The sequence below is a fragment of the Tachyglossus aculeatus genome, chromosome 1, assembly GCF_015852505.1.
Source record: "Tachyglossus aculeatus isolate mTacAcu1 chromosome 1, mTacAcu1.pri, whole genome shotgun sequence".
In the NCBI taxonomy this organism is placed as follows: domain Eukaryota; kingdom Metazoa; phylum Chordata; class Mammalia; order Monotremata; family Tachyglossidae; genus Tachyglossus; species Tachyglossus aculeatus.
This window is the reverse complement of record NC_052066.1, coordinates 124,756,611-124,782,055: the sequence shown is the minus strand read 5'-3', so window position 1 is coordinate 124,782,055 and position 25,445 is coordinate 124,756,611. Positions and strand designations below refer to the sequence as shown.

Sequence of the window (25,445 nt, the reverse complement as noted above, 5' to 3'; positions counted from 1 at the left end):
TTAAGACTGTGAGCCCCCCGTGGGACAGCTTGATCACCTTGTAACCTCCCCAGTGCTTAGAACAGTGATTTGAACATAGTAAGCGCTTGATAAATGCCATCATTATTATTATTACTTATCCTAACCTGCGATTACTGTATCAGCCTCCCTGATGACCGCCCTACTCCTGTCTACAAAAACATTCAGTCCATGTTTCCCTACTTTTCACGAGCCTCCAGTGATTGTTTTAAAGCTGATAGTAAGGAGTTTGATAGACAATCACCTTGCCCTCTTTGACCTCACTGCTCTACTACAACCCAAACTGCACACTTCAATCTAATGCCAATCTATTTACTGAACTTCAATCTCTATCTCACCCACGTCCTGCCTCTGGCCTGGAACGCCCATCCTCTTCATATTTGATAGACACATACTCTACCCACCTCCAAAGCCTTATTAAAGGTACATCTCCTCCAGGAAGCCCTCCCTGACTAAGCCCATATTTCCTTTTCTCCCACTTTCTTCTACATTGCTCATATTCACTCCCTTCATTCATCCCCCCATCTCAGCCCCATAGCACTAGTGTACATATCTGTAATTTATTGGTAGTAAATGTCTGCCCCTCCATCTCCACTTTAAACTATACGCTTGTTGTGGGCAGGGAACATATCTACCACTTGTTACATTGTACTTTTCCGAGCACTTTGTACAGTTCTCGGCACACAGTAAGTCCTCAATACAACCAATAGCACTGATTGAATAACCACTTTCTGATTGAACAACCGTTTTTTCCCCTCAAAGTAAAAGGGCACTAATTCCAGTTTCACTTAGGCAAGAGTACATTTGAGAATTTACAGGAGTTTCCTTAAACAAGATTTATCATTAGGTCAAGGAATGCAAATTAAATTTCTTTTACTGAAATTGAATGACCAAATTCCACATGAGTTCATAAAATGTGATGTCATCAACCTGTTTATAGTCAGGCTGCAAAAGTGTAAAGATGGACTACAAGATGAGATACATCAGATCTTCAACCCCCCACTAAAAGAAATTGGTAAAACTACAACAAATTTAATTCTAGTATCATCACTATCCTCTAACACTTAAAAAAATTTTGTTCATAAATCTGATTGTTTTCAGCATTCTCCTTTCTGGCCCCACTGACACCATGTCTTGGAAGAGTCAAAATAAGACCTTCTAGACTATTTGTAAATTACGATGCCATTTTGTTAAATTAAGGAAAACTATACTTACAGTGTAGGTGATAGCTGCCAACATCCCAATCAAGGTCAGGGAACTGATGGAAAAGGACAATGCAGCCAATCCATCTAAAATGTAGAAAATAATCAAGTATAGACTGTGGAATATTCAAGATACAAAACCATAGTGCACTGCAAATTTTAACTTCCTAAATGTAACCTAAATTAATCATACATCTTCTAGTTTAGGACCACATTCAAAAAACAAGATGAAACAAAACAAATGCACATGACAAATTTAAATAATTATCTTGAAGGGATTTACAACAGTATTACTGCAATTCTTGCTTCAGTGTGTCTTGATTTAACTACAGTGAATAGTAAACATGAATTTAGGATGGATTATTTAGCTGCTATCACAACTGAATACAGAGGCTAAACTAGATTGCAAGAGAAGAAATTTGACCCTAGGATCCTTTGTAAATATAACATTAATATCTGAAGCATGCCATCTGTCCTCTAGGTAAAATATGGATTATAGCCCGTGGTTACTGTAGCTGGAAATGGAGATTAAAGTCTAGTCCAAGGATTAGATTTAGCGATTTTTTCTGTTAGGGCAAATAGGAATGGGTTTAAACAAAATCCACAATTCTAAATAGTGCTTAGACTCCTCAAGAACCTGTAATGGTTGCCCATCCACCTCTGCAAACTCCTTACCTTCAGCTTTAACTACTCGGCTCTCCCACTCCTACCTTCTTGTACATTTCTTACTACAGCACAGCCTGAAAACTTCAATCCTGTAGTGCCACCTTGCTCAGTGTCCTCAACTTCCCCTATCTCACCGACAATGCCTTTACTCCCTCCCCCTCCTTAAATGACAGACCACCACTCTCTATACTTTGTCATATTCATATTCAAGTATGTTCGTCACATCTGCCCCAACAAGGCTTCCCTGACAAACATCTTTTCCTCTATTCACTCATTCTTCTGTGTAGCCTATGCACTTAAACCTGTATCCTTTGAGTACTTGATGCTCACTCTACCCTCAGGCCAACAGCACTTACGTACATATCTATTATTTAATGGCAGTCTCTCCCTCTAGACTATGAACTGCTTGTGGGCAGAGAACATGTTTAACAACTCTACGTACCCTCCCAAGTGCTTAGTACAGTGCTCTACACACAATAAGTGCGTAATACCATTTACTGAAATTTAATAAGTTCCAGTAGATGAAATTCTCTATAAAAACTGAGCTGGGCCAAGTTTTTTTTTGTTGTTTTTTTTTTTTTTAAACCACACACCAGTATGACATGCCTGAAAGCCCTACAGACACTTCAATAAATAAAGCTAAAATGTGTGATCAAGATCACTTGTCTAATACAAATCAGTTAAGTGGCTTAGTGAGGTTGTGGGTTCTAATCCCGGCTCTGCCACTTATCATCAATCATATTTATTGAGCGCTTACTGTATGCAGAGCACTGTACTAAGCGCTTGGGAAGTACAAGTTGGCAACATCATCATCAATCATCATCAATCGTATTTATTGAGCACTTACTGTGTGCAAAGCACTGTACTAAGCGCTTGGGAAGTACAAGTTGGCAACATATAGAGACAGTCCCTACCCAACAGTGGGCTTATCAGCTGTGTGACTTTGAGCAAGTCACAACTTCTGAGCCCCATGTGGGACAACCTGATTACCTTGTATCTACCCCAGCGCTAAGAACAGTGCTTGGCACATAGTAAGTGCCTAACAAATACCATCATTATTATAATTATTTATTATTACCTAGGAGAAAAAAAAATACAAGATTACTCTAGTAGAAACTCACATAAAACCTGGTCTTAGTAACTTTCATTTACTTACCAAAGCTATGGTAAGCTTAGTTAAAATAAAATTTTAGGTTTGAAAAATATTTTTCAATTTCTGTTCCCGTGAAATATGTTAACCAATCTGCCCAGCTAGACAGAAAAGCCATTTACCTCTGAGTAGGGCCACAGCATATTTGCAATCTATTTGGGGTATCAACACTTACTGAATATAGGGTACTGTACAAAACCCTTGGGGGACTGCAATAGAGTATCTAACAGGTCACTTCCCTGAAGGAGCTTACAATCTAGTGGGAGATAGGCATTAAAATAAATTATGGGTACATAAGTGCTGGAGATAAATGGACTCAAATGCAGAGATGAAACATTAGGGAAGGAAAATAGGAGCTGTAAACTCTTTAGTGAGTACTTATTTCAAACAGTGTAATGGGAGAAAAATTTGAACCTTAAAGTCATGAGAAAATTCAAAGCTGGTTTAAAAAAAACAAAAAATCTGGTTTTCTTCAAGAAGTAGTACTCCTGCCATACATATTACTCAGTAGATTTTTTTTATTTCAATGTCAGAAATAGCAAATAATGATAATTCCAAATGTTCTTCTATTTTATGGACAAGTAGTTACAAGTGATTTTGAAGATCTCCTAGAATCAACCTTTTACCTTCACTGATATAGGAAGGGAACTGCAACAAATTTCTTAAGCCCTAAGAAAACGTAATCCCAGTTTCTCTCTGTTTAGAACACTAGCATTCATGGAAGAGCAAAGGCCACTTCCTCAAACCAATGTTAAAAAAAAATAAACAAGTGTTCTAGGAGTATGAAGGACAACACAGAAGAAGATTGATGGCAAAAAAACTGAAAACAACTAGCCAGGAAGAATTTGTAAGGAGTATGTGATTATTTTTAGTACTCTAACGCTGTATTAGCAGAAGAGTAAAACAATCCAGTTAAAATAGTTATTTTGAGCCCCTCTTCTCTAGAGAAACTCCTTTTGAGGGCAAACAAGTTTTCCAGCAAACAAGTCTTCCAACTCCGTTACACTGTCGTCTCCCTAGTGCTTAGAACAGTGTTCTACACACTGTAAGTGTTCATCTGATAAACTGCTCCAGGTCCTGTGGTACAGTAAGTATCAACTTAAACATCAAATAAAGGTGGATGAGAGTCAGTTGTGGGAGAGACAGTCAGAGAGTGTAGGCAAAGGAAAACTTCAGAGGAGGAAGGAGAGAGAAGAGAGAGAAAGTGGCAAGTAGAAACACTCCCCCACCATGACCTACCCCAGTGGACCCAATAATAATAATGAATAATAAGTGATTTTGTGGCAAGGACTGTATGAAATACTGGGGTAGATACACTGCAATCAGATAATCAAATTGATCCATCATATCTATTGAGTACTTACTGTGTATTAAGCGCTAAGTACTAACAGCATCCGCTGAGAGGCCGCAAACCGACACACACAACCGAACATCGCCGGGGAAAGATACCTGCCTGGGGATACAGATCTTTCCACCAGGAGGAAATAAACTGGCACACACCATCGACCAGGAGGCCATAAATTGGCACAGACCATCGACCAGGACAGAGACCAAGCAGCCAAGCTGCCGCAAACCTCAGCCAGCAGCTCTTTGGACATCATAGCCCACCAGGACAATGTCACTTCATTCCCCAAATGCTGTGGCCAATAAACAGCCATTTCTTCATCTCACTATAAGATTATAATAATATTTGTTAAGTGCCTATGTGCCAAACACCGTTCTAAGCACTAGGGTAGATACAAGTAATCAAGTTGTACACTGTCCCTAACAGGACTCACACTCAAATCCATTTTACAGATGAGGTGGCGGACAGAGAAGTAAAAGGACTTGTCCAGGGTCACACAGAAGGTGTGGCAAAGCCAGGTTTAGAACCCAGATCCCCCTAACTCCCATGCCTATGCTCTATCCACTAAACCACACAATGTGGCAAAACCTAAAACCACAGTGGAGGGCACAGATCAAGTTGGCTGACACCCAGGTGACAACACAGATTTTTACACAGTAACCTTTGCCTGCCTCCGGTATCCTCCTAAACACTAGCCTCCTCACCCTCAGGGACCTGCATACAATTCAACCAGCTCCTCAGTGAACTACCAGATTAAGCAGTTATTACTATTAAATTTCACCTACAACTCAAACTTCCCATGATCACCATGGTCCCTCAATCGGCCCATTCGCCCTTCCTAGCATTCCCTTCTCCCCTCCCAACCCTTTGCATCACCCTTATCCCCTCCCCAAGCCCATCCCTGTCCCTTATCCCCCTAGGCCTTCCTCTCTTGGCTCACAACCCCTCCCCACTCAAGTCATCCCCTCCCTCAGCAAGTCCCCCACAACCTCCACCAATAGCACCATGGAAAAGCTTCTCTTCATCCTCAACTTGTTCCTGACCCAATCTCTTCTCCTTCTCACCACTAAGACCTGGTTCTCCCCAGATGACATGGTTTCCCCTGCCACTTTTTCTAGAAGACACCTCATCTTGGTCCCCCAGATTTACTGGGAAAGGTTTCGGCTTCGTTCTTGCTCCTGAATGCCACTGTGAAAGCATAATTGTTAAAGTCCTGCATTTGTCCCCTTCCCTACTCTCTGAACCCTTTCAGCTGCAAGCCTGCCTCTGGTTACCAATGCAATCCAGTTCACAACATATCTTCACTTGGTTTCTGCAGGAGTAGCTAAAAACAAGATGAAGCTACCAGAGAAGCAGCGTGGCATAGTGGAAAGAGCAGGGGCTTGGGAGTCAGAGGTCATGGGTTCTAATCCCGGCTCCACCACTTGTCAGCTGGATGACTTTGGGCAAGTCACTTAACTCCTCTGTGCCTCAGTTCCCTCATCTGAAAAATGGGGATTAAGACTGTGAGCCCCACGTGGGACAACCTGATTACCTTGTATCTCCCCCAGTGCTTAGAACAGTGCTCGGCACATAGTAAGCACTTAAATGCCATCATTATTATTATTATTTATTTAGTGGTGTTGACTGTGTCTTACCTTGAGAACAAGGTAGAAAACCCCACAAAAGGGGTGTTGTTGCCCATCCTGACGTATTTATCTTCTATTGTACTGTACTGAATAAAAAGCTCTGGTGTACTTAAAACCAAGCTTGCCTCGACTAGCAGGGGGAATCTCTGCTGCTCAATGCCTCTCCCCACTAGTGCTGAATGAAGTACTAGCAGTAATGAACTTGTCTCTGACATACCCTTTTTTAAAACATAATGAAGTTCCTGAAGGTTTTTCTTCCACACCGCTTTTTCACCAGCCCACTTCCCATATTCTTTTCTATATACCTACTGTCTAAAGTTCCTCTCCTCCAATTTCCTCCTTGACTCCCTCCCATGTCTTCCATCCCCTTCACTCCACAGAAACCAACCCCCCCTCAAAGGTCAAAGGACCTTCTCCTGGCCAAATCCAACATCCTCTACTCCATCCTAATCCTCCTCGACCTCTCAGCTGCCTTCGACACCATCAACCACCCCCTTCTCCTGGAAACATTACCCAAACTCAGCTTCACTGACACCATCCTCCCCTGTTTCTCCTCTTCTCTGGCCACTCATTCTCAGTCTTTCACGGGCTCTTCCTCTGCTTCCCACCCTCTTCTGTGGGTGTCCCTCAAGATTCAGTTCTGGGTCCACTTCTATCTTCCATCTACACCCACTCCCTTGGAGAACTAATTCACTCTGGCTTCAATGACCATCTTTATGCAGATGATAACCAAATCTACATCTCCAGCCCTGATCTCTTTCCTTCTCTGCAGTCTTGCATTTCCTCCTGCTGTCAGAACATCTTTACTTGGATGTCCTCTCATCACCTCAAACTTAATACATCCAGAGCTCCTTATCTTCCCACCCAAAATCGTGACCTTCCCCTGACTTTCCCATCACTGTAGACAGCACCACTATCCTTCCTGTCTCAGAAGCCCATATCCTCGACTCCTCTCTCTCTCATTCAACCCACCATTAAATACTGCGGGTTCAATCTTCACAACATTGCTAAAATCTGTCCTTTCTTCTCCATCCGAACTGCTACCCTGTTAATCCAAGCACTTATCCTACCCTGCCTTGATCACTATATTAGCCTCCATGCTGACCTCCCTGCCTCCTGTCTCTCCCCACTCCAGTCCACACTTCACCCTTTTTTCCCCCAGATTGTTTTTCTACAAAAATGTTCAGGCCATGTTTCTCCCACTCCTCAAGAACCTCCAGTGGTTGCCCATCTATCTCTGCGAACAGAAACTCTTCACCAGCAACTTTAATGCAATCACCTTGTCCCCTCCTACCACAACCCAGATTACACAATTCACTTCTCGACTGCCAATACTCACTACTGTACCTCAAACTCATCTATCTCGCTGACCTCTCGCCCACATCCTGCCTCTGGCCTGGAATGCCTCCCTCCTCATATCCAATAAACAATTACTCCCTTTACCTTTAAAGCCTTATTGAAGGCACATCTCCAAGAGGCCTTCCTTGACTGAACCCTCATTTCCCCTTTTCCCTACTCCTTACTGCATCACCCTGATTTTCTCCCTTTATTCACCCCTCCCTCGGCCCCATAGTACTTAGGTACATATCTGTAATTTGTTTTATGTCTGTCTCCCCCTCTACTCTGTGAGTACATTCATTCATTCACTCAATCGTATTTATTGAGCACTTACTGTGTGCAGAGCACTGTACTAAGTGCTTGGGAAGTACAAGTTGGCAACAGATAGAGACGGTCCCTACCCAACAGTGGGTTCACAGTCTAGAAGGGGGAGACAGAGAACAAAACAAAATATATTAACAAAATAAAATAGAATAAATATGTACAAATAAAATAGAGTAACAGATACATACAAATATATATACATATATACTGGTGCTGTGGGGAGGGGAAGGAGGTAAGGCAGGGGGGATGGAGAGGGGGAGGAGGGGGAAAGGAAGGAGGGGGCTCAGTCTGGGAAGGCCTCCTGGAGGAGGTGAGCTCTCAGTAGGTCCTTGAAGGGACGAAGAGAGCTAGCTTGTCGGATGTGTGGAGGGAGGGCATTCCAGGCCAGGGGGATGACATGGGCTGGGGGTCGATGGCGGGACAGGCGAGAACGAGGCATGGTGAGGAGATCAGCGACAGAGGAGCAGAGGGTGCGGGCTGGGCTGGAGAAGGACAGAAGGGAGGTGAGGTAGGAGGGGGCAAGGTGATGGACAGCCTCGAAGCCGAGGGTGAGGAGTTTCTGCCTGATGCGTAGGTTGATTGGTAGCCACTGAGTTCCCTGTGGGCAGGGAATGTGTCTGCCAACTCATATTGTACTTAGTGCTCTGCACACAACAGCACTCAATAAATGCAACTGACTGAGTAAGTACTTGGTAGAATACGATACAACAGAGTTGGTAGACATGTTCTGGGCCCAAAAAGAGCTTACAGTCTAGAGGGGAAGACAGGCATTAAAATTACAGATTGGAACATAAATGTTGTACAGCTGAGTGTGGAATGAATAAAAGACATAAATCCAAGTACAAGGGTGACACAGCAGGGAGAGGGAGAAGGGCAAAATGAGAGCTTAGTTGGTGAAGGCTTCTTGGAGGAGATGTTATTTTACTAAGGCTTTGAAGGTAGGAAGAGTGATGGTTTATTAGACACCAACAGGGAAGGAGATCCCTCAATTGTATTTGAGTATTTACTCTGTTTTGGGCACTTTAGTGCTGAAGCAGTACATCAGTGAGGAGTAGACAGTGAGATAGATGAGATCAAGGAACAGTGAACAGATTGGTGTTCATTCATTCAATCGTATTTATTGAGCGCTTACTGTGTGCAGCGCACTGTACTAAGCACTTGGGAAGTACAAGTTGGCAACATAAAGAGACGGTTCCTACCCAACAACGGGCTCACAGTCTAGAAGGGGGAGACAGACAACAAAACAAAACACGTGGACAGGTGTCAAGTCATCAGAATAAATAGAAGTAAAGCTAGATGCACATCCTTAAAATAAATAGAACAGTAAATATGTACAATTAAAATAGAGTAATAAATCTGTACAAACATATATACAGGTGCAGTGGGGAGGGGAAGGAGGTAAGGCGGGGGGATAGGGAGGAGGAGAGGAAAAAGAGGGCTCAATCTGGGAAGACCTCCTGGAGGAGGTGAGCTCTCAGTAGGGCTTTGCAGGGAGGAAGAGAGCTAGCTTGGCGGATGTGCGGAGGGAGGGCATTCCAGGCCCGGGGGAGGACGTGGGCCGGGGGTCGACAGCAGGACAGGCGAGAAACGAGGTTAATGTGAAGTAAGCAGGCTGGGATGTAGTAGGAAATCAGTGAAGATAGAAGGGGGCAAGGTGACTGAGTGCTTTAAAGCCAGTAGTGAAAGGCATCTGAGGCATAGCTGGATGGTAAACAACTGGAGGTCTTGAGGAGTGGGGAAAACATGGACTGAATGTTTAGAAAAGTGATCCAAGCAGAGTGAAGTATGGACTGGAGTGGGGAGGGACAGGAAGCAAGGAGGTCAGAAAGAGGGCTGATAAAGTCATCAAAGCATGATAGGGTAAGTGCTTGGATCAGCCTTTCAGGAGTTTGGATGGAGATGAAAGGGAGGATTTTAGCAATGTTGTAAAGGTAGAACTGGCAGGAGTTGGTCACAGATTGAATATGTGTGTTGAATGACAACTGAGTTGAGTTGTGTGTTGAATGACAACAGGCTTGAGAGACAGGAGAGGATGGTGGTGCTGCCTACAATTACCAAAAAAAAGCAGGAGCAGACAGGGATTGAGTGGGGAGATGAGTTCCACATTAGACAAGTTACAGTCCCTATTTCCCAAGGTGTTCACAGATTAGGAATGGTAGAACACGTATTAAAGCCCATTCTGCAGATGAGGAAACTGAAGCACAGAGATGTGACTTGTCAAAGGTCACACAGAAGACAAGTGGCAGAGCTGGGATTTGAACTTGCGACTCCAGGCCCACGTGCTCCTTTTGCTAAACCATGCTGGTTCTCTAGGCTCAGGTTCTTCTCCAGTCCTAGTGCTGGACTGACTCACCAGAGTGATGCACACAGTAAGCGCTCAATTAATACGATTGAATGAATAAATGTTCAGGAGCTGGATAACTGCATCATTGGCACATTAAAGGTTTGAGTACATCCAAAAATAACTGGTGTAATTCCTCATTCAGTAGGAAGATCAGCCCCCCAACACTCGCCGCCAAAAAAAATAATCTGTAATTAATTCTTTCAGGCCTAACAATCCAGTATCTCAATCACTGCTGACAAACAAGGTTTAGATGTTACAATTTGCAAGACTAATTTCAGGAGGAATGAAAAATTTTCTAACTTTTCTAATGTTTCCATTATTCTTCAGAACAAGAGTATTTGTTAAGCACTTACTATGTGCTAAAATGGGGTACATACATGATAATTTGGCAGGCACAGGCTCCGTCCCCCACAGGTCTCACAATTTAAGAGGGAGAAGGGGTTATCAACTTCTCCACCTCAGTTTAAAAATAAGTTTAATTCAGAGATTATAGTGTAGTTTCTTACTGTGCAACAAACATTCTAGTTTGTATGAAACTGCAGTGTCCATTCTGAAGGTCACGGCAATTAATATCCCCTGATTACAAACTTATTTTCCCTACAAACATACCTATTTCCCCACAATGTGGAAAGAGCATGGTCCTACGAGCCGGAGGATCTGGGTTCTAATCCTATTTCCGCCAGTTGCCTGCTGTGTGACCTTGGAAAAGTCATTTCACTTCCCCATGCCACAATTTCTTCATCTGTAAAATGGAGATTCAATGCCTTTCCTTCCTCCTGCTTAGACTGTCATCCTTATGTGGGATAGGGCCAGTGTCCTACTTACTTATCTTGTATCTACTCCAGTGCATGACACATAGGTACTTGATACCATTAAATAATAATAATGATAATAATCGAAGTCCAAACATGTGGATATATCCCAGCAGATTACAGTACAGTATTAATATTACTAAACACATATGTTTCCTTCTTGGTTAATGCTATATGAACAGGCCCGTTAGAAGTCAATCTATTATAATCCCCAGAGAAATGGTTGACATTATTCCAGTTTATCCCCTAGGTCAGCATATTCAAGAGAGAATTCCAGACTCCCAAGTTGTAAAGTCACAATAAGATACATATTTCTGAAACACACACTTGTGGGCATATTTCCCCTATCTGTATTTTAATGTCTGTCTCCCCGTCAAGACTAAGATCCTTGAAGGTAGGAATCATGCCTACCAACTGTTGTTTTCTACAGTCCCAAGTGCTCTACCCACAGTAAGCACTAAATACCACTGCTTATCATGAAAAGAATCTATGTTTAAAAGATACAAGTCAGGTGCTGCTGGCCAAAATGACAAAGATATTCACACTGAGGAATACATTCACTGAGGAATACATTCTTGTTAATGAATGTTTTACTTACCGAGATTTCAGCAGGAGTCAAAAAATAATTCAGTTTTGAAAGCACAAGACAGTACCATAAAAAGACGATTAATAAGAGTAATACTAAGTTACGAACCATGTTAATTTTATGGAATGGCAAAGAAAAACACTTACGACTACTTCCGAGTTCTTCAAACAGAAATTTCACTTTCTCCCATTCAGTGGAATTTTTGTTATTTGGAGCACTCAATGGAACGAAAGCACTACAAAGAAGAACAAAATTGAATTGCTTTCAGTGTAAGTAGCTGAGCCAAATGCAGGTTTCAAGCCTATTCCTTCACATCGCTATTACAGGTGGGAGGAAACACAGGGAAAGAAGTTTTCAGCTTTGAACGCTAATTTTCTCAGTGGCACGCAGATGGTGAATCACCTGAGAAATCTTGACTGTGCCGATTTGCACACTCAATACACACCAAGATAGCCCTCTTTCCCATGCCTCAGCCTGCCTCTCAGAAGATCAGAAATGACACACTGACTCATTTGCCCTTCCACCCCCACATACACTGCTTGACTCTTGTCCTCTTTAGGAATAACATTAAAGGCCAAATTCTAAAGGAATCCTATGATGGGCTTCAAAACGTGTCAAGTTAGGAAGAAGCCGAGTTTCAGGTAGAGCTCGATTTCCAGCGCTTAGAACAGTGTCCAGCGCTTAGAACAGTGCTTTGCACATAGTAAGCAATTAATAAATGCCATTATTATTATTAGCAAACTTTATGAATGCTTTTGTCTACTACTAACAAATACTCTTACTCCATGCTTCCTAGATTACTGTAAAACAATCTGCCTACAATTAAACAATTAACACACTTGTAGAAATGTATATACCCCTAAGCTTGTTTCCCCTACTATCTAGTTAAATACCAATACTTCTACTAATCAATTATTTCCACTGAATTCTGAGATTTAGAGGACAACTTAAAGAAAACGGAAAACAGATTTAACGGAAGAGACAGGAGGTTGGGAGATCAGAAAGGATGCTGATGCAGTAATCCAGTCAGGATAGGATGAGTGATTGTATTAATGGGGTAGCGTTTTGCATGGAGAGGAAAGGGCGGATCTTGGCGATGTTGCCAAGGTGAGACCGGCAGGTTTGGTGAAGGATATGTGGATATGTGGGATAAATGAGAGAGCAAAGTAAAGGATGACACCAAAATTGTGGGCTTGTGAGACAGGAATCAGTCCTCAGCTCCCCCTCCCCATTGCTCCTACTTCCTTTTGCTCCACCCCCACTTCCCACCCTACAGGACTTGTGTATGTACATATCTATACTTCTATTTATTTATATTAATGCTATTGATGCCTGTTTACTTGTTTTGATGTCTACCTCCCCCACTTCTAGACTGTAAGCCCACTGTGGGCAAGGGTTGTCTCTATTGCCAAATTGTACTTTCCAAGTGCTTAGTATAGTGGTCTGCACAAAGTAAGCGCTCAACAAATCATCATCATCAATCGTATTTATTGAGCGCTTACTATGTGCAGAGCACTGTACTAAGCGCTTGGGAAGTACAAATTGGCAACATACAGAGACAGTCCCTACCCAACAGTGGGCTCACAGTCTAAAAGGGGGAGACAGAGAACAAAACAAAACATACTAACAAAATAAAATAACAAAATAAAATAAATCAAATAAAAAAATAAAATAACAAATACGACTGAACGAATGAGTCACTTCCTGCACTTAATTTAGGTACACATGTATGATCTCCAATACAGTTATTTTATTCTCATGAACCCTATCTGTAAATAGTTTTAATATGTCTCCCCTATGTCCCCTATGTTTTAATATGTCTCTCCATATTAACATACACTTTAATATGTTAGAGTGTAAGCGTCTTAGTGGCCAGAGAACATGTTTCCTGGTTCCACAAAGATTATCTCCATTTTGAAATACAACCCATTTCTCTGGCCAAGTCCTTCATGATGGCCAGATAAATGACCACCAAAGCTCACCACCTCATCCGTTATCTATATGGTGTAAACTACATTAGTCACCAGCCCGGTGACAAGGGAGAGAGCAGAGCCAGGAAATTAGGAGGTATGAGGTGAGCTCATGTCAATCCATCATATTTGAGCACTTACAGAGGCAGAGCACTGAACTAAGCACTGGGGAGAGTACAAACAGAAACATTCGCGGCCCACAGCAAGCTTACAGTCTTGAGTCTCCAGTTTCCTTCCCCACCCCTTGAGATGTATCTCCCTGCACCCCAGGTGGCATGGAAACCAAATGGATGTGACCTCCACTGAGGAACCAGTTTGGCTGTGGTTTTTCTTCCTGTTTCTACTATCTGCCCAGTATGGCTGTGGGATGTGATCCCTGTGTGGAGGCAGCCCAGACAGGGTGATCATGATGCCTGGCAGAAAGAAGCAGCACTATGGTGGAGAAGCAGAGAAGTAGCATGGCATAGTGGACAGAGCACGGGCATGGAGTAAGAAGGTTGTGGGCTCAAATTCCGGCAATGCTACTTGTCTGCTGTGTGACCTTGGGCAAGTCGCTTCACTTGTCTGTGCCTCGGTTAATTCAACTATATAATGGGGATTGAGGACACAATCCCTCTCCCAACCTGATATGCTTGTATCCACCCCAGTGCCTGGCACACACTTAGCCCCTAAAAAATACCACAATTATTATGAACAGTGGCTTTCCGTGCCCAGCCGGGAGGAGATGAGGATGGCAGGGAGGTAGAGATGGGGAAGGATACTGATTTTCCATAAATATTATCTCTACGTCCCACTCAGACCTCACTTATCTGACAATGGGGGAGGATTTTAACATAGCTTCACCTGACATAAACTGCAGGTGATGTCCGAGCACAAAGGTTGGCACATTTCTAGGATTAGGAATAAATTAATGGATAAAACACAATCATGGAAAAAGCTCTGAAACATTCGGCCATGGGCTTGAGGCCGTTAGATGTGGCTCTGCTCTCTATTTTAAAAAGGCATTTGTTAAGCGCTTACTGTGTGTCAGGCACTGTAGATGCCTGGGGTAGATACAAGTTATTAAATTTGGACACAGCCCATGTTCCAGATGGGGCTCACAGTCAATCTCCATTTTATATATTAAGGAACGAAGGCCCAGAGAAGTGAAGTGACTTGCCCAAGGTCACAAAGCAGACAAGTGGCAGATCCAAAATTAGAACCCAAGTCTTTAGGATTTCCAGGCCCATGTTCTATCCACTAGGCTATGCATGGGGATGGGGAATAACTAATTACTGTTAAATGTTTATAATGCGGCAAACACTGGGGTAGATGCAAGATAACCATGTTGCACCTAGTCTGAGTCCCAGACTCTCAAAAAGTATGATGAGGAAATCTAGGCACAGATTAGTGATTTGCCCAAGGTCACAGAATGGACCAGTGATGGAGCTGGATTAGAACCCAGGTCTTCTGACTTCCAGTCCTGCGCTCTTTCCAATAGGCCACACTGTGCACAACCCAGCAATTGGTTCGGCTTGGACCCCAGAGGCTGGATGGAAGCAGCATGGCTCAATGGAAACAGCAAGGCCTTGAGAGTCAGAGGTCATGGGTTCAAATCCTGCCTCTGCCAATTGTCAGCTGTGTGACTTTGGGCAAGTCACTTAACTTCTCTGTGCCTCAGGTACCTCATCTGTAAAATGGGGATGTAGGCTGTGAGCCCCATGTGGGACAATCTGATCACCTTGTATTTTACCCAGTGCTTAGAACAGTGCTTTGCACAAAATAAGCACTTAAATGCCATCATCCAAAATTAGACTCTCAGATGGGCAGGAGGGACAAAGACCCAATTCTATTCAGAACATACTGGGAAAAATTGGACTGGATTGGTAATCCAGTTTACCGTGTGGCTTAAGGGGAATTGTGTAACCTCCTAGGAACTCCTATTCCCTTGACAGAGCAGAAGACAACACCCCCAGCCCTAGAGCTACTCCACCGGGATGGGAAATGGGTCAGATGAACCATGTCATTAAAACAGTGGCACAGAGAAGGACCTCAAAAATGCCAACTGAGATGTCGAGATAGTATTGTGGAAGCACAGTGGTTAAGGCCTTTCATTTGTCCCCCTTCTCTCTCTGACCCTTCCTTTTTGGGCTGACCAGCTCTAGGCCTGCTTGACCTCCTCTGTGTGTGCTTGATTACTTGACTGACCTAAGCAGAACACACCACAACGTATATCAGCATATCAACGGAAGAGGAGATAAAACTACTCCCTTGATCTAATCAAGATCCCCCCACCCAGAACAAAGCTGGGCCATGGCTGAACCGGAAAAATCATCCAAGGGACTTCCTGCTTTCTCTCAAAGTATTTCTGTATTGTACTCTTCTGTTTACTATGAATGCTGTGCCAACTGTATAGAAGTCATTCTGTATTGCCTGAAGTTGAGCTGGCCTTGACTGGCAGAGGAAACTCTCAACTATCACTCGACTAGTGCTAGATGTGCTATCAGTAATGAACTTGTCTGACATACTCTTTTTAAACATAATGCAAAGTCCGTGAAGTTTTTCTTCCACAGTATCAATACACACACACACACACACACACACACACACACACGAACTCTACCATGTGACAGGGTAGGTAACAGGGAATCAGTTTGGACACAGTCCATGTCCTACACGGGGCTCACAATCTTAACCCACACTTTACAGATGAGGGAACTGAAGCCCAGAGAAATTAAGGGAGTTGCCCAAGGTCACATAATAATAATAATAATAATAATAATAATAATAATAATGGTATTTGTTAAGCACTTATGTGCAAAGCACTGTTCTAAGCACTGGGGAGGTTACAAGGTGATCAGGTTGTCCCACAAGGGGCTCACAGTCTTAATCCCCATTCTACAGATGAGGTAACAGGCACAGAGAAGTTAGGTGACTTGCCCAAAGTCACACAGCTGACAGTTGGTGGAGCCGGGATTTAAAAAAATAATAACAATGGCATTTGTTAAGCGCTTACTATGTGCAGAGCACTGTTCTAAGTGCTGGGGGGCAGGGGGAGATAGAAGATGATCAAGTTGTCCCACGTGGGGCTCACAGTCTTCATCCCCATTTTACAGATGAGGTAACAGGCTCAGAGAAGTTAAGTGACTTGCCCAAGGTCACACAGCAGACATGTGGCGGTGTCGGGATTTGAACCCATGACCTCTGACTCCAAAGCCCGGGCCCTAAATGTTGGAGTTGGGATGAGAACCCAGGTCCTCTGACTCCCAGGACTGTGCTATTCCCTGAAAGGTCAGGGAACTACAGGGCCGCAGGTTGAGACTCTTCAAAGGATATAATACCCACATTTAGATTGTTCATACACCTCCCTTCTCTCCTTCTCCAGCCCAGCCCGCACCCTCCGCTCCTCCGCCGCTAATCTCCTCACCGTACCTCGTTCTCGCCTGTCCCGCCATCGACCCCCGGCCCACGTCATCCCCCGGGCCTGGAATGCCCTCCCTCTGCCCATCCGCCAAGCTAGCTCTCTTCCTCCCTTCAAGGCCCTACTGAGAGCTCACCTCTTCCAGGAGGCCTTCCCAGACTGAGCCCCTTCCTTCCTCTCCCCCTCGTCCCCCTCTCCATCCCCCCCTTCTTACCTCCTTCCCTTCCCCACAGCACCTGTATATATGTATATATGTTTGTACATATTTATTACTCTATTTATTTATTTTACTTGTACATATCTATTCTATTTATTTTATTTTGTTAGTATGTTTGGTTTTGTTCTCTGTCTTCCCCTTTTAGACTGTGAGCCCACTGTTGGGTAGGGACTGTCTCTATATGTTGCCAATTTGTACTTCCCAAGCGCTTAGTACAGTGCTCTGCACATAGTACGCGCTCAATAAATACGATTGATGATGATGTTAAGCATGGCAGTTGCCCAGACCTCGTACCTTTTCTTAGTCACCAGATAATGACCAAGGAGCACCCTCCACCACAACAGAATTGGAGCAGATATGCATATGTTAATCAGGGAAGTGACCTGGATCTTGCCCCTTCATCTGCATTAACTGCCTATCACTGGCAGATGTTTCATATGAATCAGATTCCTGGACAGGGTGTAGCTCATAAGTGTCAACCTTAACCCAACCGCCACCACCACCCCGGCCACCCCCCTCCCCCCGCAAAAAAAACCCTTTCAACTAGGTGATCAGTGATCAGATTTTGGCAACAGTGTTCTGCTGTTGTCCAATCAAATATATCTTGGGCAATTCTCACTCCTATTAAGTACCTGGTCTCATGCTTCTATTGTTCTTTCCCAAGAGCTCAGATGTATGCAGTGGGTGTTAAATAAAAACCTTTTCAAGACCACAAGCCTGGAAATCAGAGGACCTGGGTTCTAATCCTGACTTTCCCACATACCTGTGTGACCTTAGGCAAATCACTTAACTTGTGTGCCTCATTGGGCCTTATTATCTTGTATCTACCTCAGGGGGTAGTATAGAGCTTGGCACATAGTAAGCTAATGTGCTTAATCAATCGTATTTATTGAGCGCTTACTGTGTGCACAGCACTGTACTAAGCACTTGGGAAGTACAAGTTGGCAACATATAGAGACGGTCCCTACCTAGCAGTGGGCTTACAGTCTAGAAGGGGGAGAGAGAGAGAACAAAACCAAACATATTAAAATAAAATAAATAGAATAGATATGTACAAGCAAAATAAAGTAATAAATATGTACAAACATATATACATATATACAGGTGCTGTGGGTAAGCAAAGGAGGTAAGGCGGGGGGAGATGGAGGGGAGAGGAGGGGGGAGAAGCAGGAGGGGGGCTCCCCCCTTTAAATACAACAGTGATTATTTTTACTACAATTCATACAGTTCCAAGGATCCCAGTTCTAAGAAGAGCATGAGTTTGCAATAGTGGGAAAAGCATGGGCCTATGAGTCAGAGGAAATGGGTTCTAATCCTGGCTCTGCCACATGTCTGCTGTGACACTGGGCAAGTCACTTAACTTCCCTAACTCTCAGTTACCTCATCTGTAAAATAACAATAATAATAATGACATTTATTAAGCGCTTACTATGTGCAAAGCAAGGATTAATAATATAATAATGATGTTTGTATTCGTTAAACATTTACAATGTGCCAAGCACTGTTCTAAGCACTGGGGTAGATACAAGCTCATCAGGTTGTACCACGTAGGGCTCATAGTCTTCATCCCCATTTGACAGATGAGGTAACTGAGGCCCAGAGAAGTGAAGTGACTTGCCCAAGGTCACACAGCTGACAAATGGCAGAGCCGGGATTGGAACCCTTGACCTCTGACTCCCAAGCCCGGGGTCTTTCCAACAAGACTGAGCTCCATGTGGGACAGGAACCGTGACCAACCTGATTACATTGTATCTATCCCAGCACTTAGAATGAACAGTTTGGCACATAGTAAGCACTTAAATATTATTATTATTATATTTGTCACATACAAAAACTCAAAAAAGGGAATAATGATCCAATCAGGGGGATCCTGTTCAATATAACCTACTCAATCTTTCTTGGGCATGTAATGACAAAGTACAAATTCTTAAAATACTTCTGTACTGCATTTAAAATTCACTTATCATAGGAAAGCAATCCTGAAAATTATGCTAAATAATTTCATCAGGTTTGGAACTATCAACCTTGACAATATCCCTTCAATTACCACTTTAGTGAATGGAAAGTGGCTGGAATTAAACTCATTATCTTTTCTATAAGGTCATGTGCTACTTTACTAGCAGTTATAAATCATTTATTTACAAGCTAATAAAAAAAGCTATGAATAGGTCACCTTCGCTCTAAAACATATTACTTCTAGGACACTTGATGAATAAATCTAATTTATACAATACTCAAACATTACACACAAGTAGATTACTGCTCTGCATAATAAGAACGGTTAGCACCTTAATAAACTATCATTGGAGTAAACTTGTGACAAAACCATTCACTATACTTAAATAAATGAGTTACACAAGTAATCACATTTGCCACTGTAAACACCTTGAAAATTAAGAGCCAAAAGAAGAAATCACTAATTGTCCCAGCCCCCAAAATAGCAACATTACTCACCTTGGCTTGATCCATGAATTTGAGCCAGGTCAGTTTCACTTTATGTTATTCGTCTTCCAACCCATGACCATTTTTACCTACCTGGGAATGCCATATTATTTTCTGAATATAAACCTCAAAGACTCAGAGTGCTGCCCTCAACCTCAAGAGGTATTTTACTTAAAATGGACGGATAGTAAATGCTCACAGCTGGTCCCTGATGGGAAAACAAACTTAATCTATACATAGTTCTATTTTATAGTTTTAGAAAGTGATTTGAAAGCCTGTCCCACAATGACTTCCATTTTTTGTATATCCGTGGAATGTCATTTGATAAAAATACAGTAAACTCTAGGCAAACAAATTCTCACCATGAATGATCTTATCTTCCTTTCAAAACTCACACATACTGCAGCCTATTACCAGCTGTATCTACACTTTTCCTCTTGCTTATACTGCTACTGAAGAAAGTGTGCCTATATTTTCTTCCCATTAGATTATCTTCTACTGCACTCCCAGATATGTAGCACTGTGCTCTGCACACAGGTGCCCAAAACTTGGACCAACTCCCTTCAGTTTCTTGCTCATATCAGTTCCATCCTTGTGGTTTGGAAGGTCTGGTGTCCTTACAGCTGATTAATGCCAGAACAAGACCTACTATCTCCTGCAAGACCAATGTAGAATGGAAGACTGACTTTGAAGCTTTAAATATCTAATTTGCTTAATTTGCGATTCTAGTTATTCTAGTGTTTAACTCAGTGATCATCATTAAATACCATAGTTATGTAACTAGTTAATTTTTTTTTTTATTCCAGATCAGTAAAGGTGGATCCAAACCAAGGCCATGAATCTAGAAAAACTCCCAAAAGCACCTTGACATGCTGACTAAAAAGCAAGAGTTTACTTGGGATGCTCTTGGAAATACTGATGCCTGTTTACTTCTTTTGATGTTTATATATCTATAATTCTATTTATTTATATTGATGCCTGTTCACTTGTTTTGATGTCTGGCTTCCCCCTCCTACACTGTAAACCCGGTGTGGGCAGGGATTGTCTCTATTGATGAATTGCATTTTCCAAGCACATTCATTCATTCAATCATACTTATTGAGCGCTTACTGTGTGCAGAGCACTGTACCAAGCGCTTGGGAAGTACAAGTTGGCAACATATAGAGACAGTCACTACCCAGCAATGGGCTCACAGTTTAGAAGGGGGAAACAGACAACAAAACATGTGGTCAGGTGTCAAGTTATCAGAATAAATGGAAGTAATGCTAGATGAACATCATTGACAAAACAAATACAATAGTAAATATGTACAAGTAAAATAAATTCAGTAATAAATCTGTACAAACATATATACAGGTGCTGTGGGGAGGGGAAGGGGGTAGGACAGGGGGGATGGGGAGGCAGGGGGGATGGGGATGGGGAGAGAAAAAAGGGGGCTCAGTCTAGGAAGGCCTCCTGGAGGAGGTGAGCTCTCAGTAGGGCTTTGAAGGGAGGAAGAGAGCTAGCTTGGCGGATGTGCAGAGGGAGGGCATTCCAGGCCAGGGGGAGGACGTGGGCCGGGGGTAGACGGCGGGACAGGAGAAAACGAGGCACAGTGAGGAGGTTAGCGGCAGAGGAGCGGAGGGTGCGGGCTGGGCTGTATAAGGAGAGAAGAGAGGTGAGGTAGGAGGGGGCGAGGTGATGGACAGCCTTGAAGCCAAGAGTGAGGAGTTTTTGCTTGATGCATACGTTGACTAGTAGCCACTGGAGATTTTTGAGGAGGGGAGTAACATGCCCAGAGTGTTTCTGCACAAAGATGATCTGGGCAGCAGCGTGAAGTATAGACTGAAGTGGGGAGAGACAGGAGGATGGGAGATCGGAGAAGAGGCTGATTCAGTAATCCGGTGCTCTGCACAGTAAGTGCTCAATAAATACGATTGAATGAATGTTAACTCCAAAACGCATAGCTTTTCCACAGTAATACTGATATTTGTTACACACTATGTGCGAAGCACCATACTCAAGTGGAGGGTTAGATAAAGAAGCTGCATGGCTCAGTGGAAAGAGTACAGGCTTGGGAGTCAGAGGTCATGGGTTCTAATCTCAGCTCCCCCACAGGTCTGCTTTGTGACCTTAGGCAAATCACTGAACTTCTCTGAACCTCAGTTACCTCATCTGTAAAATGGGAATGAAGACTGTGAGCCCCACGTGGGCCAACGTGATCACCTTGTATCTCCCTTAGAAGATACGCTTAGAAGAGTGCTTTGCACATAGTAAGTGCTTAACAAATGCCATCATTATTATACAAGACCAACAAGACAATAAGGCCTCACATGGGGCGCTCGGTCTATGTAGGAGGGACAACAGGTATTGAACCCTCAGTCTGAAGAGGACAGAACTGAGGAACAGAGAAGTAAGTGACTTGCCCGAAGTCGTACAGCAGGTACACAGCATGGCCAGTTTAGAATCCAGGTCCTCTGACTCAATCAATCAAATCGTATTTATTGAGCGCTTACTGTGTGCAGAGCACTGTACTAAGCACTTGGGAAGTACAAGCTGGCAACATATAGAGACAGTCCCTACCCAACAGTGGGCTCACAGTCTAGAAGGGGGAGACAGAGAACAAAACCAAACATACTAACAAAATAAAATAGAATAGTTAGGTACAAGTAAAATAAATAGAGTAATAAATATGTACAAACATATATACATATATACAGGTGCGGTGGGGAAGGGAAGGAGGTAAGATGCGGGGGATGGAGAGGGGGACGAGGGGCAGAGGAAGGAAGGGGCTCAGTCTGGGAAGGCCTCCTGGAGAAGGTGAGCTCTCAGTAGGGCCTTGAAGGGAGGAAGAGAGCTAGCTTGGCAGATGGGCAGAGGGAGGGCATTCCAGGCCCGGGGGAGGACATGGACCAGGGGTCCATGGCGGGACAGAAAGGCTGAGTAGGTGCGAATGTGGTTGTCGGTAATGTAACTTGGTGATAACAAGGGCCTTTTTCCCGGGGTGGGGGTGGAGGGGGTTGTCCGTCAGGACCGGACCGGGAAGGGGGGTTGGGGGGGCACTATAAGGAAGGTCGCTTAAGTGGGGGGGGGGCGGGGGGAAGCAGGGGGATTTCTTCCATTACGCCAAGCTACTTCTAACTAGGGACCCTGCTTCACTGCCTAGTTGGGGATAAAGATGCCTTTTTTTGATTTGCCTGATGTTTTTCCATTACCCAAACCACCTCTTCCCTGAATTACAACAGACTACAGAAATCTGTCAGCCCAGTGGATTGGCTTCTTCTCACTTCTTTCTCCCCAAGGATAGAAACATCCCAATCATCTTCAGCAAGCTAAATTCTGCCCTAGAGAAGAAACTGTAAAAGAAGCATTGGGGTTACTTCGAAGTACTGTAAGGATAAAGCCACCATGGTAGAGAATGGAAACCTAACAGGAATTGTGGAAACCCTCCTCGCCAAACATCTACATTAGTACAGAAGCTGGTGACGAGTTTTACTTCACCTAAGTTTTACTTAATCAATCAATCGTATTTATTGAGCACTTACTGTGTGCAGAGCACTGTACTAAGCGCTTGGGATGTACAAGCTGGCAACATATAGAGACAGTCCCTACCCAATGTTAATGTTCAAAGCTTTGAAGAATACAGCTTGTTTCTTATAAGTCACCTGTCTGGCTAATGTCTCCATTCCACTAGAGACACCTTTGCTCCAGCAAATTCTTCTGTAACCTAAAAGAGCATGGTGGGTGGTGGAATATCCCTGTAATTAGCAAAAGGCCAGAGGCTGGCCTTTTTATTCTATTTATATTTATATTTATATTTAATACATAAATACATATTTATTCTATTTATTTTATTCTGTTAATATGTTTTGTTTTGTTCTCTGTCTCCCCCTTCTAGACTGTGAGCCCACTGTTGGGTAGGGACCATCTCTACATGTTGCCAACTTGTACTTCCCAAGCGCTTAGTACAGTGCTCTGCACACAGTAAGCACTCAATAAATACAATTGATTGATTGGTGGAATATCCCTGTAATTAGCAAAAGGCCAGAGGCTGGATTTATCAATCTATTTATCTATTTATTTTACTTGCACATATTTATTCTATTTATTTTATTCTGTTAATATGTTTTGTTCTCTGTCTCCCGCTTCTAGACTGTGAGCCCACTGTTGGGTAGGGACCGTCTCTATATGTTGCCAACTTGTACTTCCCAAGTGCTTAGTACAGTGCTCTGCACACAGTAAGCACTCAATATGATTGAATGAATGAATGACAAACTGACTTCAGTAGGTCAGTGGGAGTAATTTTAGTCATGAGGGGCTCCCAAAAGGGGAAATAAAGACAGAGACAGACACAGAGACAAGTTATACAGCTGTGCCTTGTAGCTTCAAGCACCACTATACTTTCTGAATCCACAAAAGGCCTTTGTCTCACTGATGTGAGACAACTTACTGTGCCCATTACGTCCTCCTATGAATTGCTGCCTTATCATGGCAGGAGAGTTTGTGTACAATGACAAAGCTTAGAGCTATGCCATATAGGGTTACTCACAATGGAAAGGTCTAAGCCCAAACGTCAGACAAAGTTGATTCCCCTGTGCTGGGAAGCAGCAGTGTGGGAAAGAGTCAAAGGCAGATAACCAAGTGATCAAAACACTGATTAAAGACAATGGCAAAGAAGTTTTTACTGCGTGGAAGACGGCAATGGTAAAACACTTTCATATATTTACCAAGGAAAACTATGGATATACATACCGGAACAACTTTACGACAGAAGATGGGACATTGTGAAGAGAGTATATTCATGGAGTCACTGTGGGTCAGAAACGACTCTACGGCATTTGAAGAAGAAGTGCCCATTGTATTGAGCTAACAGTCTTGTATTCCTCCTGCAAACTCAAAACACCCACCCCGATTGCCATAGACCAGGAAGGTCTGTGGCAGTTAACAATCCACTACTATGCTAGATTGTTTGAAATGCCATTCACAAGAGCACATATACTCCCTCCAGTCAAGATAAAATTAAATCAAGACTTACCCAATCAGGAGAAGTAGAGAACAAACCACAGCAAATCCCAAGGTGTATTTGAGGGCAGTCTTAACTTGCTGCATTTGATAAACAGATAATATATGGAAATCAACATCCTCACAAGCATTTCAGGCAAATTCATGATGTAACATAAGCACAACAATTGCTTACGGCATTACATTCTTGAACTGTCCTCCACATCTGAAAAATTTCACTGCTAAAGGGGAATTTAAAAGCCAATGATGAACATCCTATCTATTGAAAGGCAAAACATAAGGAATGGAGGTTGGAGGAAAAAGCTCAAAATCAGAACTGGAGAAAAATGAAAGCATTCCCTTATCTTAGAAAGAGACAAAGCAAATGGTATGCTGCCTTGCCAACATTAAAGGCCTAAGGAACTCTACTAACTCTATTGTACTTATTCCCGAGGGTTTAGTACTGTGCTCTGCCCACAGTAAGCACTCAATACTTTAAACTGATTGCAGTGTCAGATTTTGTTCCCCTATGATCATACAATGTGGAGATTCATACTGTGGATCTATACTCAGTCACTTTTGAGTACAACCTGTTCCTCAATGAGTCACACAAAAAGGTGTTCCAACAAATCTGAATTAAGTCAGTCAGTGGTATTTGAGCACAGTGTGCAGAGCTAGTGTGCTAAGCACAAAATCACACAGTTGGTAGAAGTGATCCCTGCCCGAAAGCCACTTATAGTCTACAGGGGTAGACAAGCATTAAGAGATTGGAGTCAGGGAAAATAGTAGAGTACAGGAATATTTACATAAATATTGTGGGGCAGGGTTAAGTATCAAGGTACTGAAGGGATACACAGCCAAGTTCATCGTTGACATAGACTGGAGGATGAATAGGGGAAAATAAAGGACTTAGTCTGACAAGGCCCCTTAGAGGAGATGTAATTTTAGAAGGGTTTTGAAGGTAGGATGAGTGGTGAATGATTAGATATAGAAAGGCAGGTAGTTCAAGGCCCGAGAAGCTGA

At 43.0% G+C, this 25,445-nt stretch overlaps 1 protein-coding gene across 1 annotated transcript in view; it reads right to left on the bottom strand.

Annotated features, from left to right (window-relative positions):
* LMBRD1 (LMBR1 domain containing 1) overlaps positions 1-25,445 on the bottom strand; it is a 153,352-nt gene that overhangs the window by 94,823 nt on the left and 33,084 nt on the right. The window contains exons 5-7 of the mRNA XM_038743159.1: positions 24,457-24,524; positions 11,560-11,648; positions 1,234-1,307 (exon numbers count right to left, since the gene is read on the bottom strand). Coding sequence (XP_038599087.1) covers positions 1,234-1,307; positions 11,560-11,648; positions 24,457-24,524 — 231 coding nt within the window. The remainder of the gene's footprint in view (positions 1-1,233; positions 1,308-11,559; positions 11,649-24,456; positions 24,525-25,445) is intronic.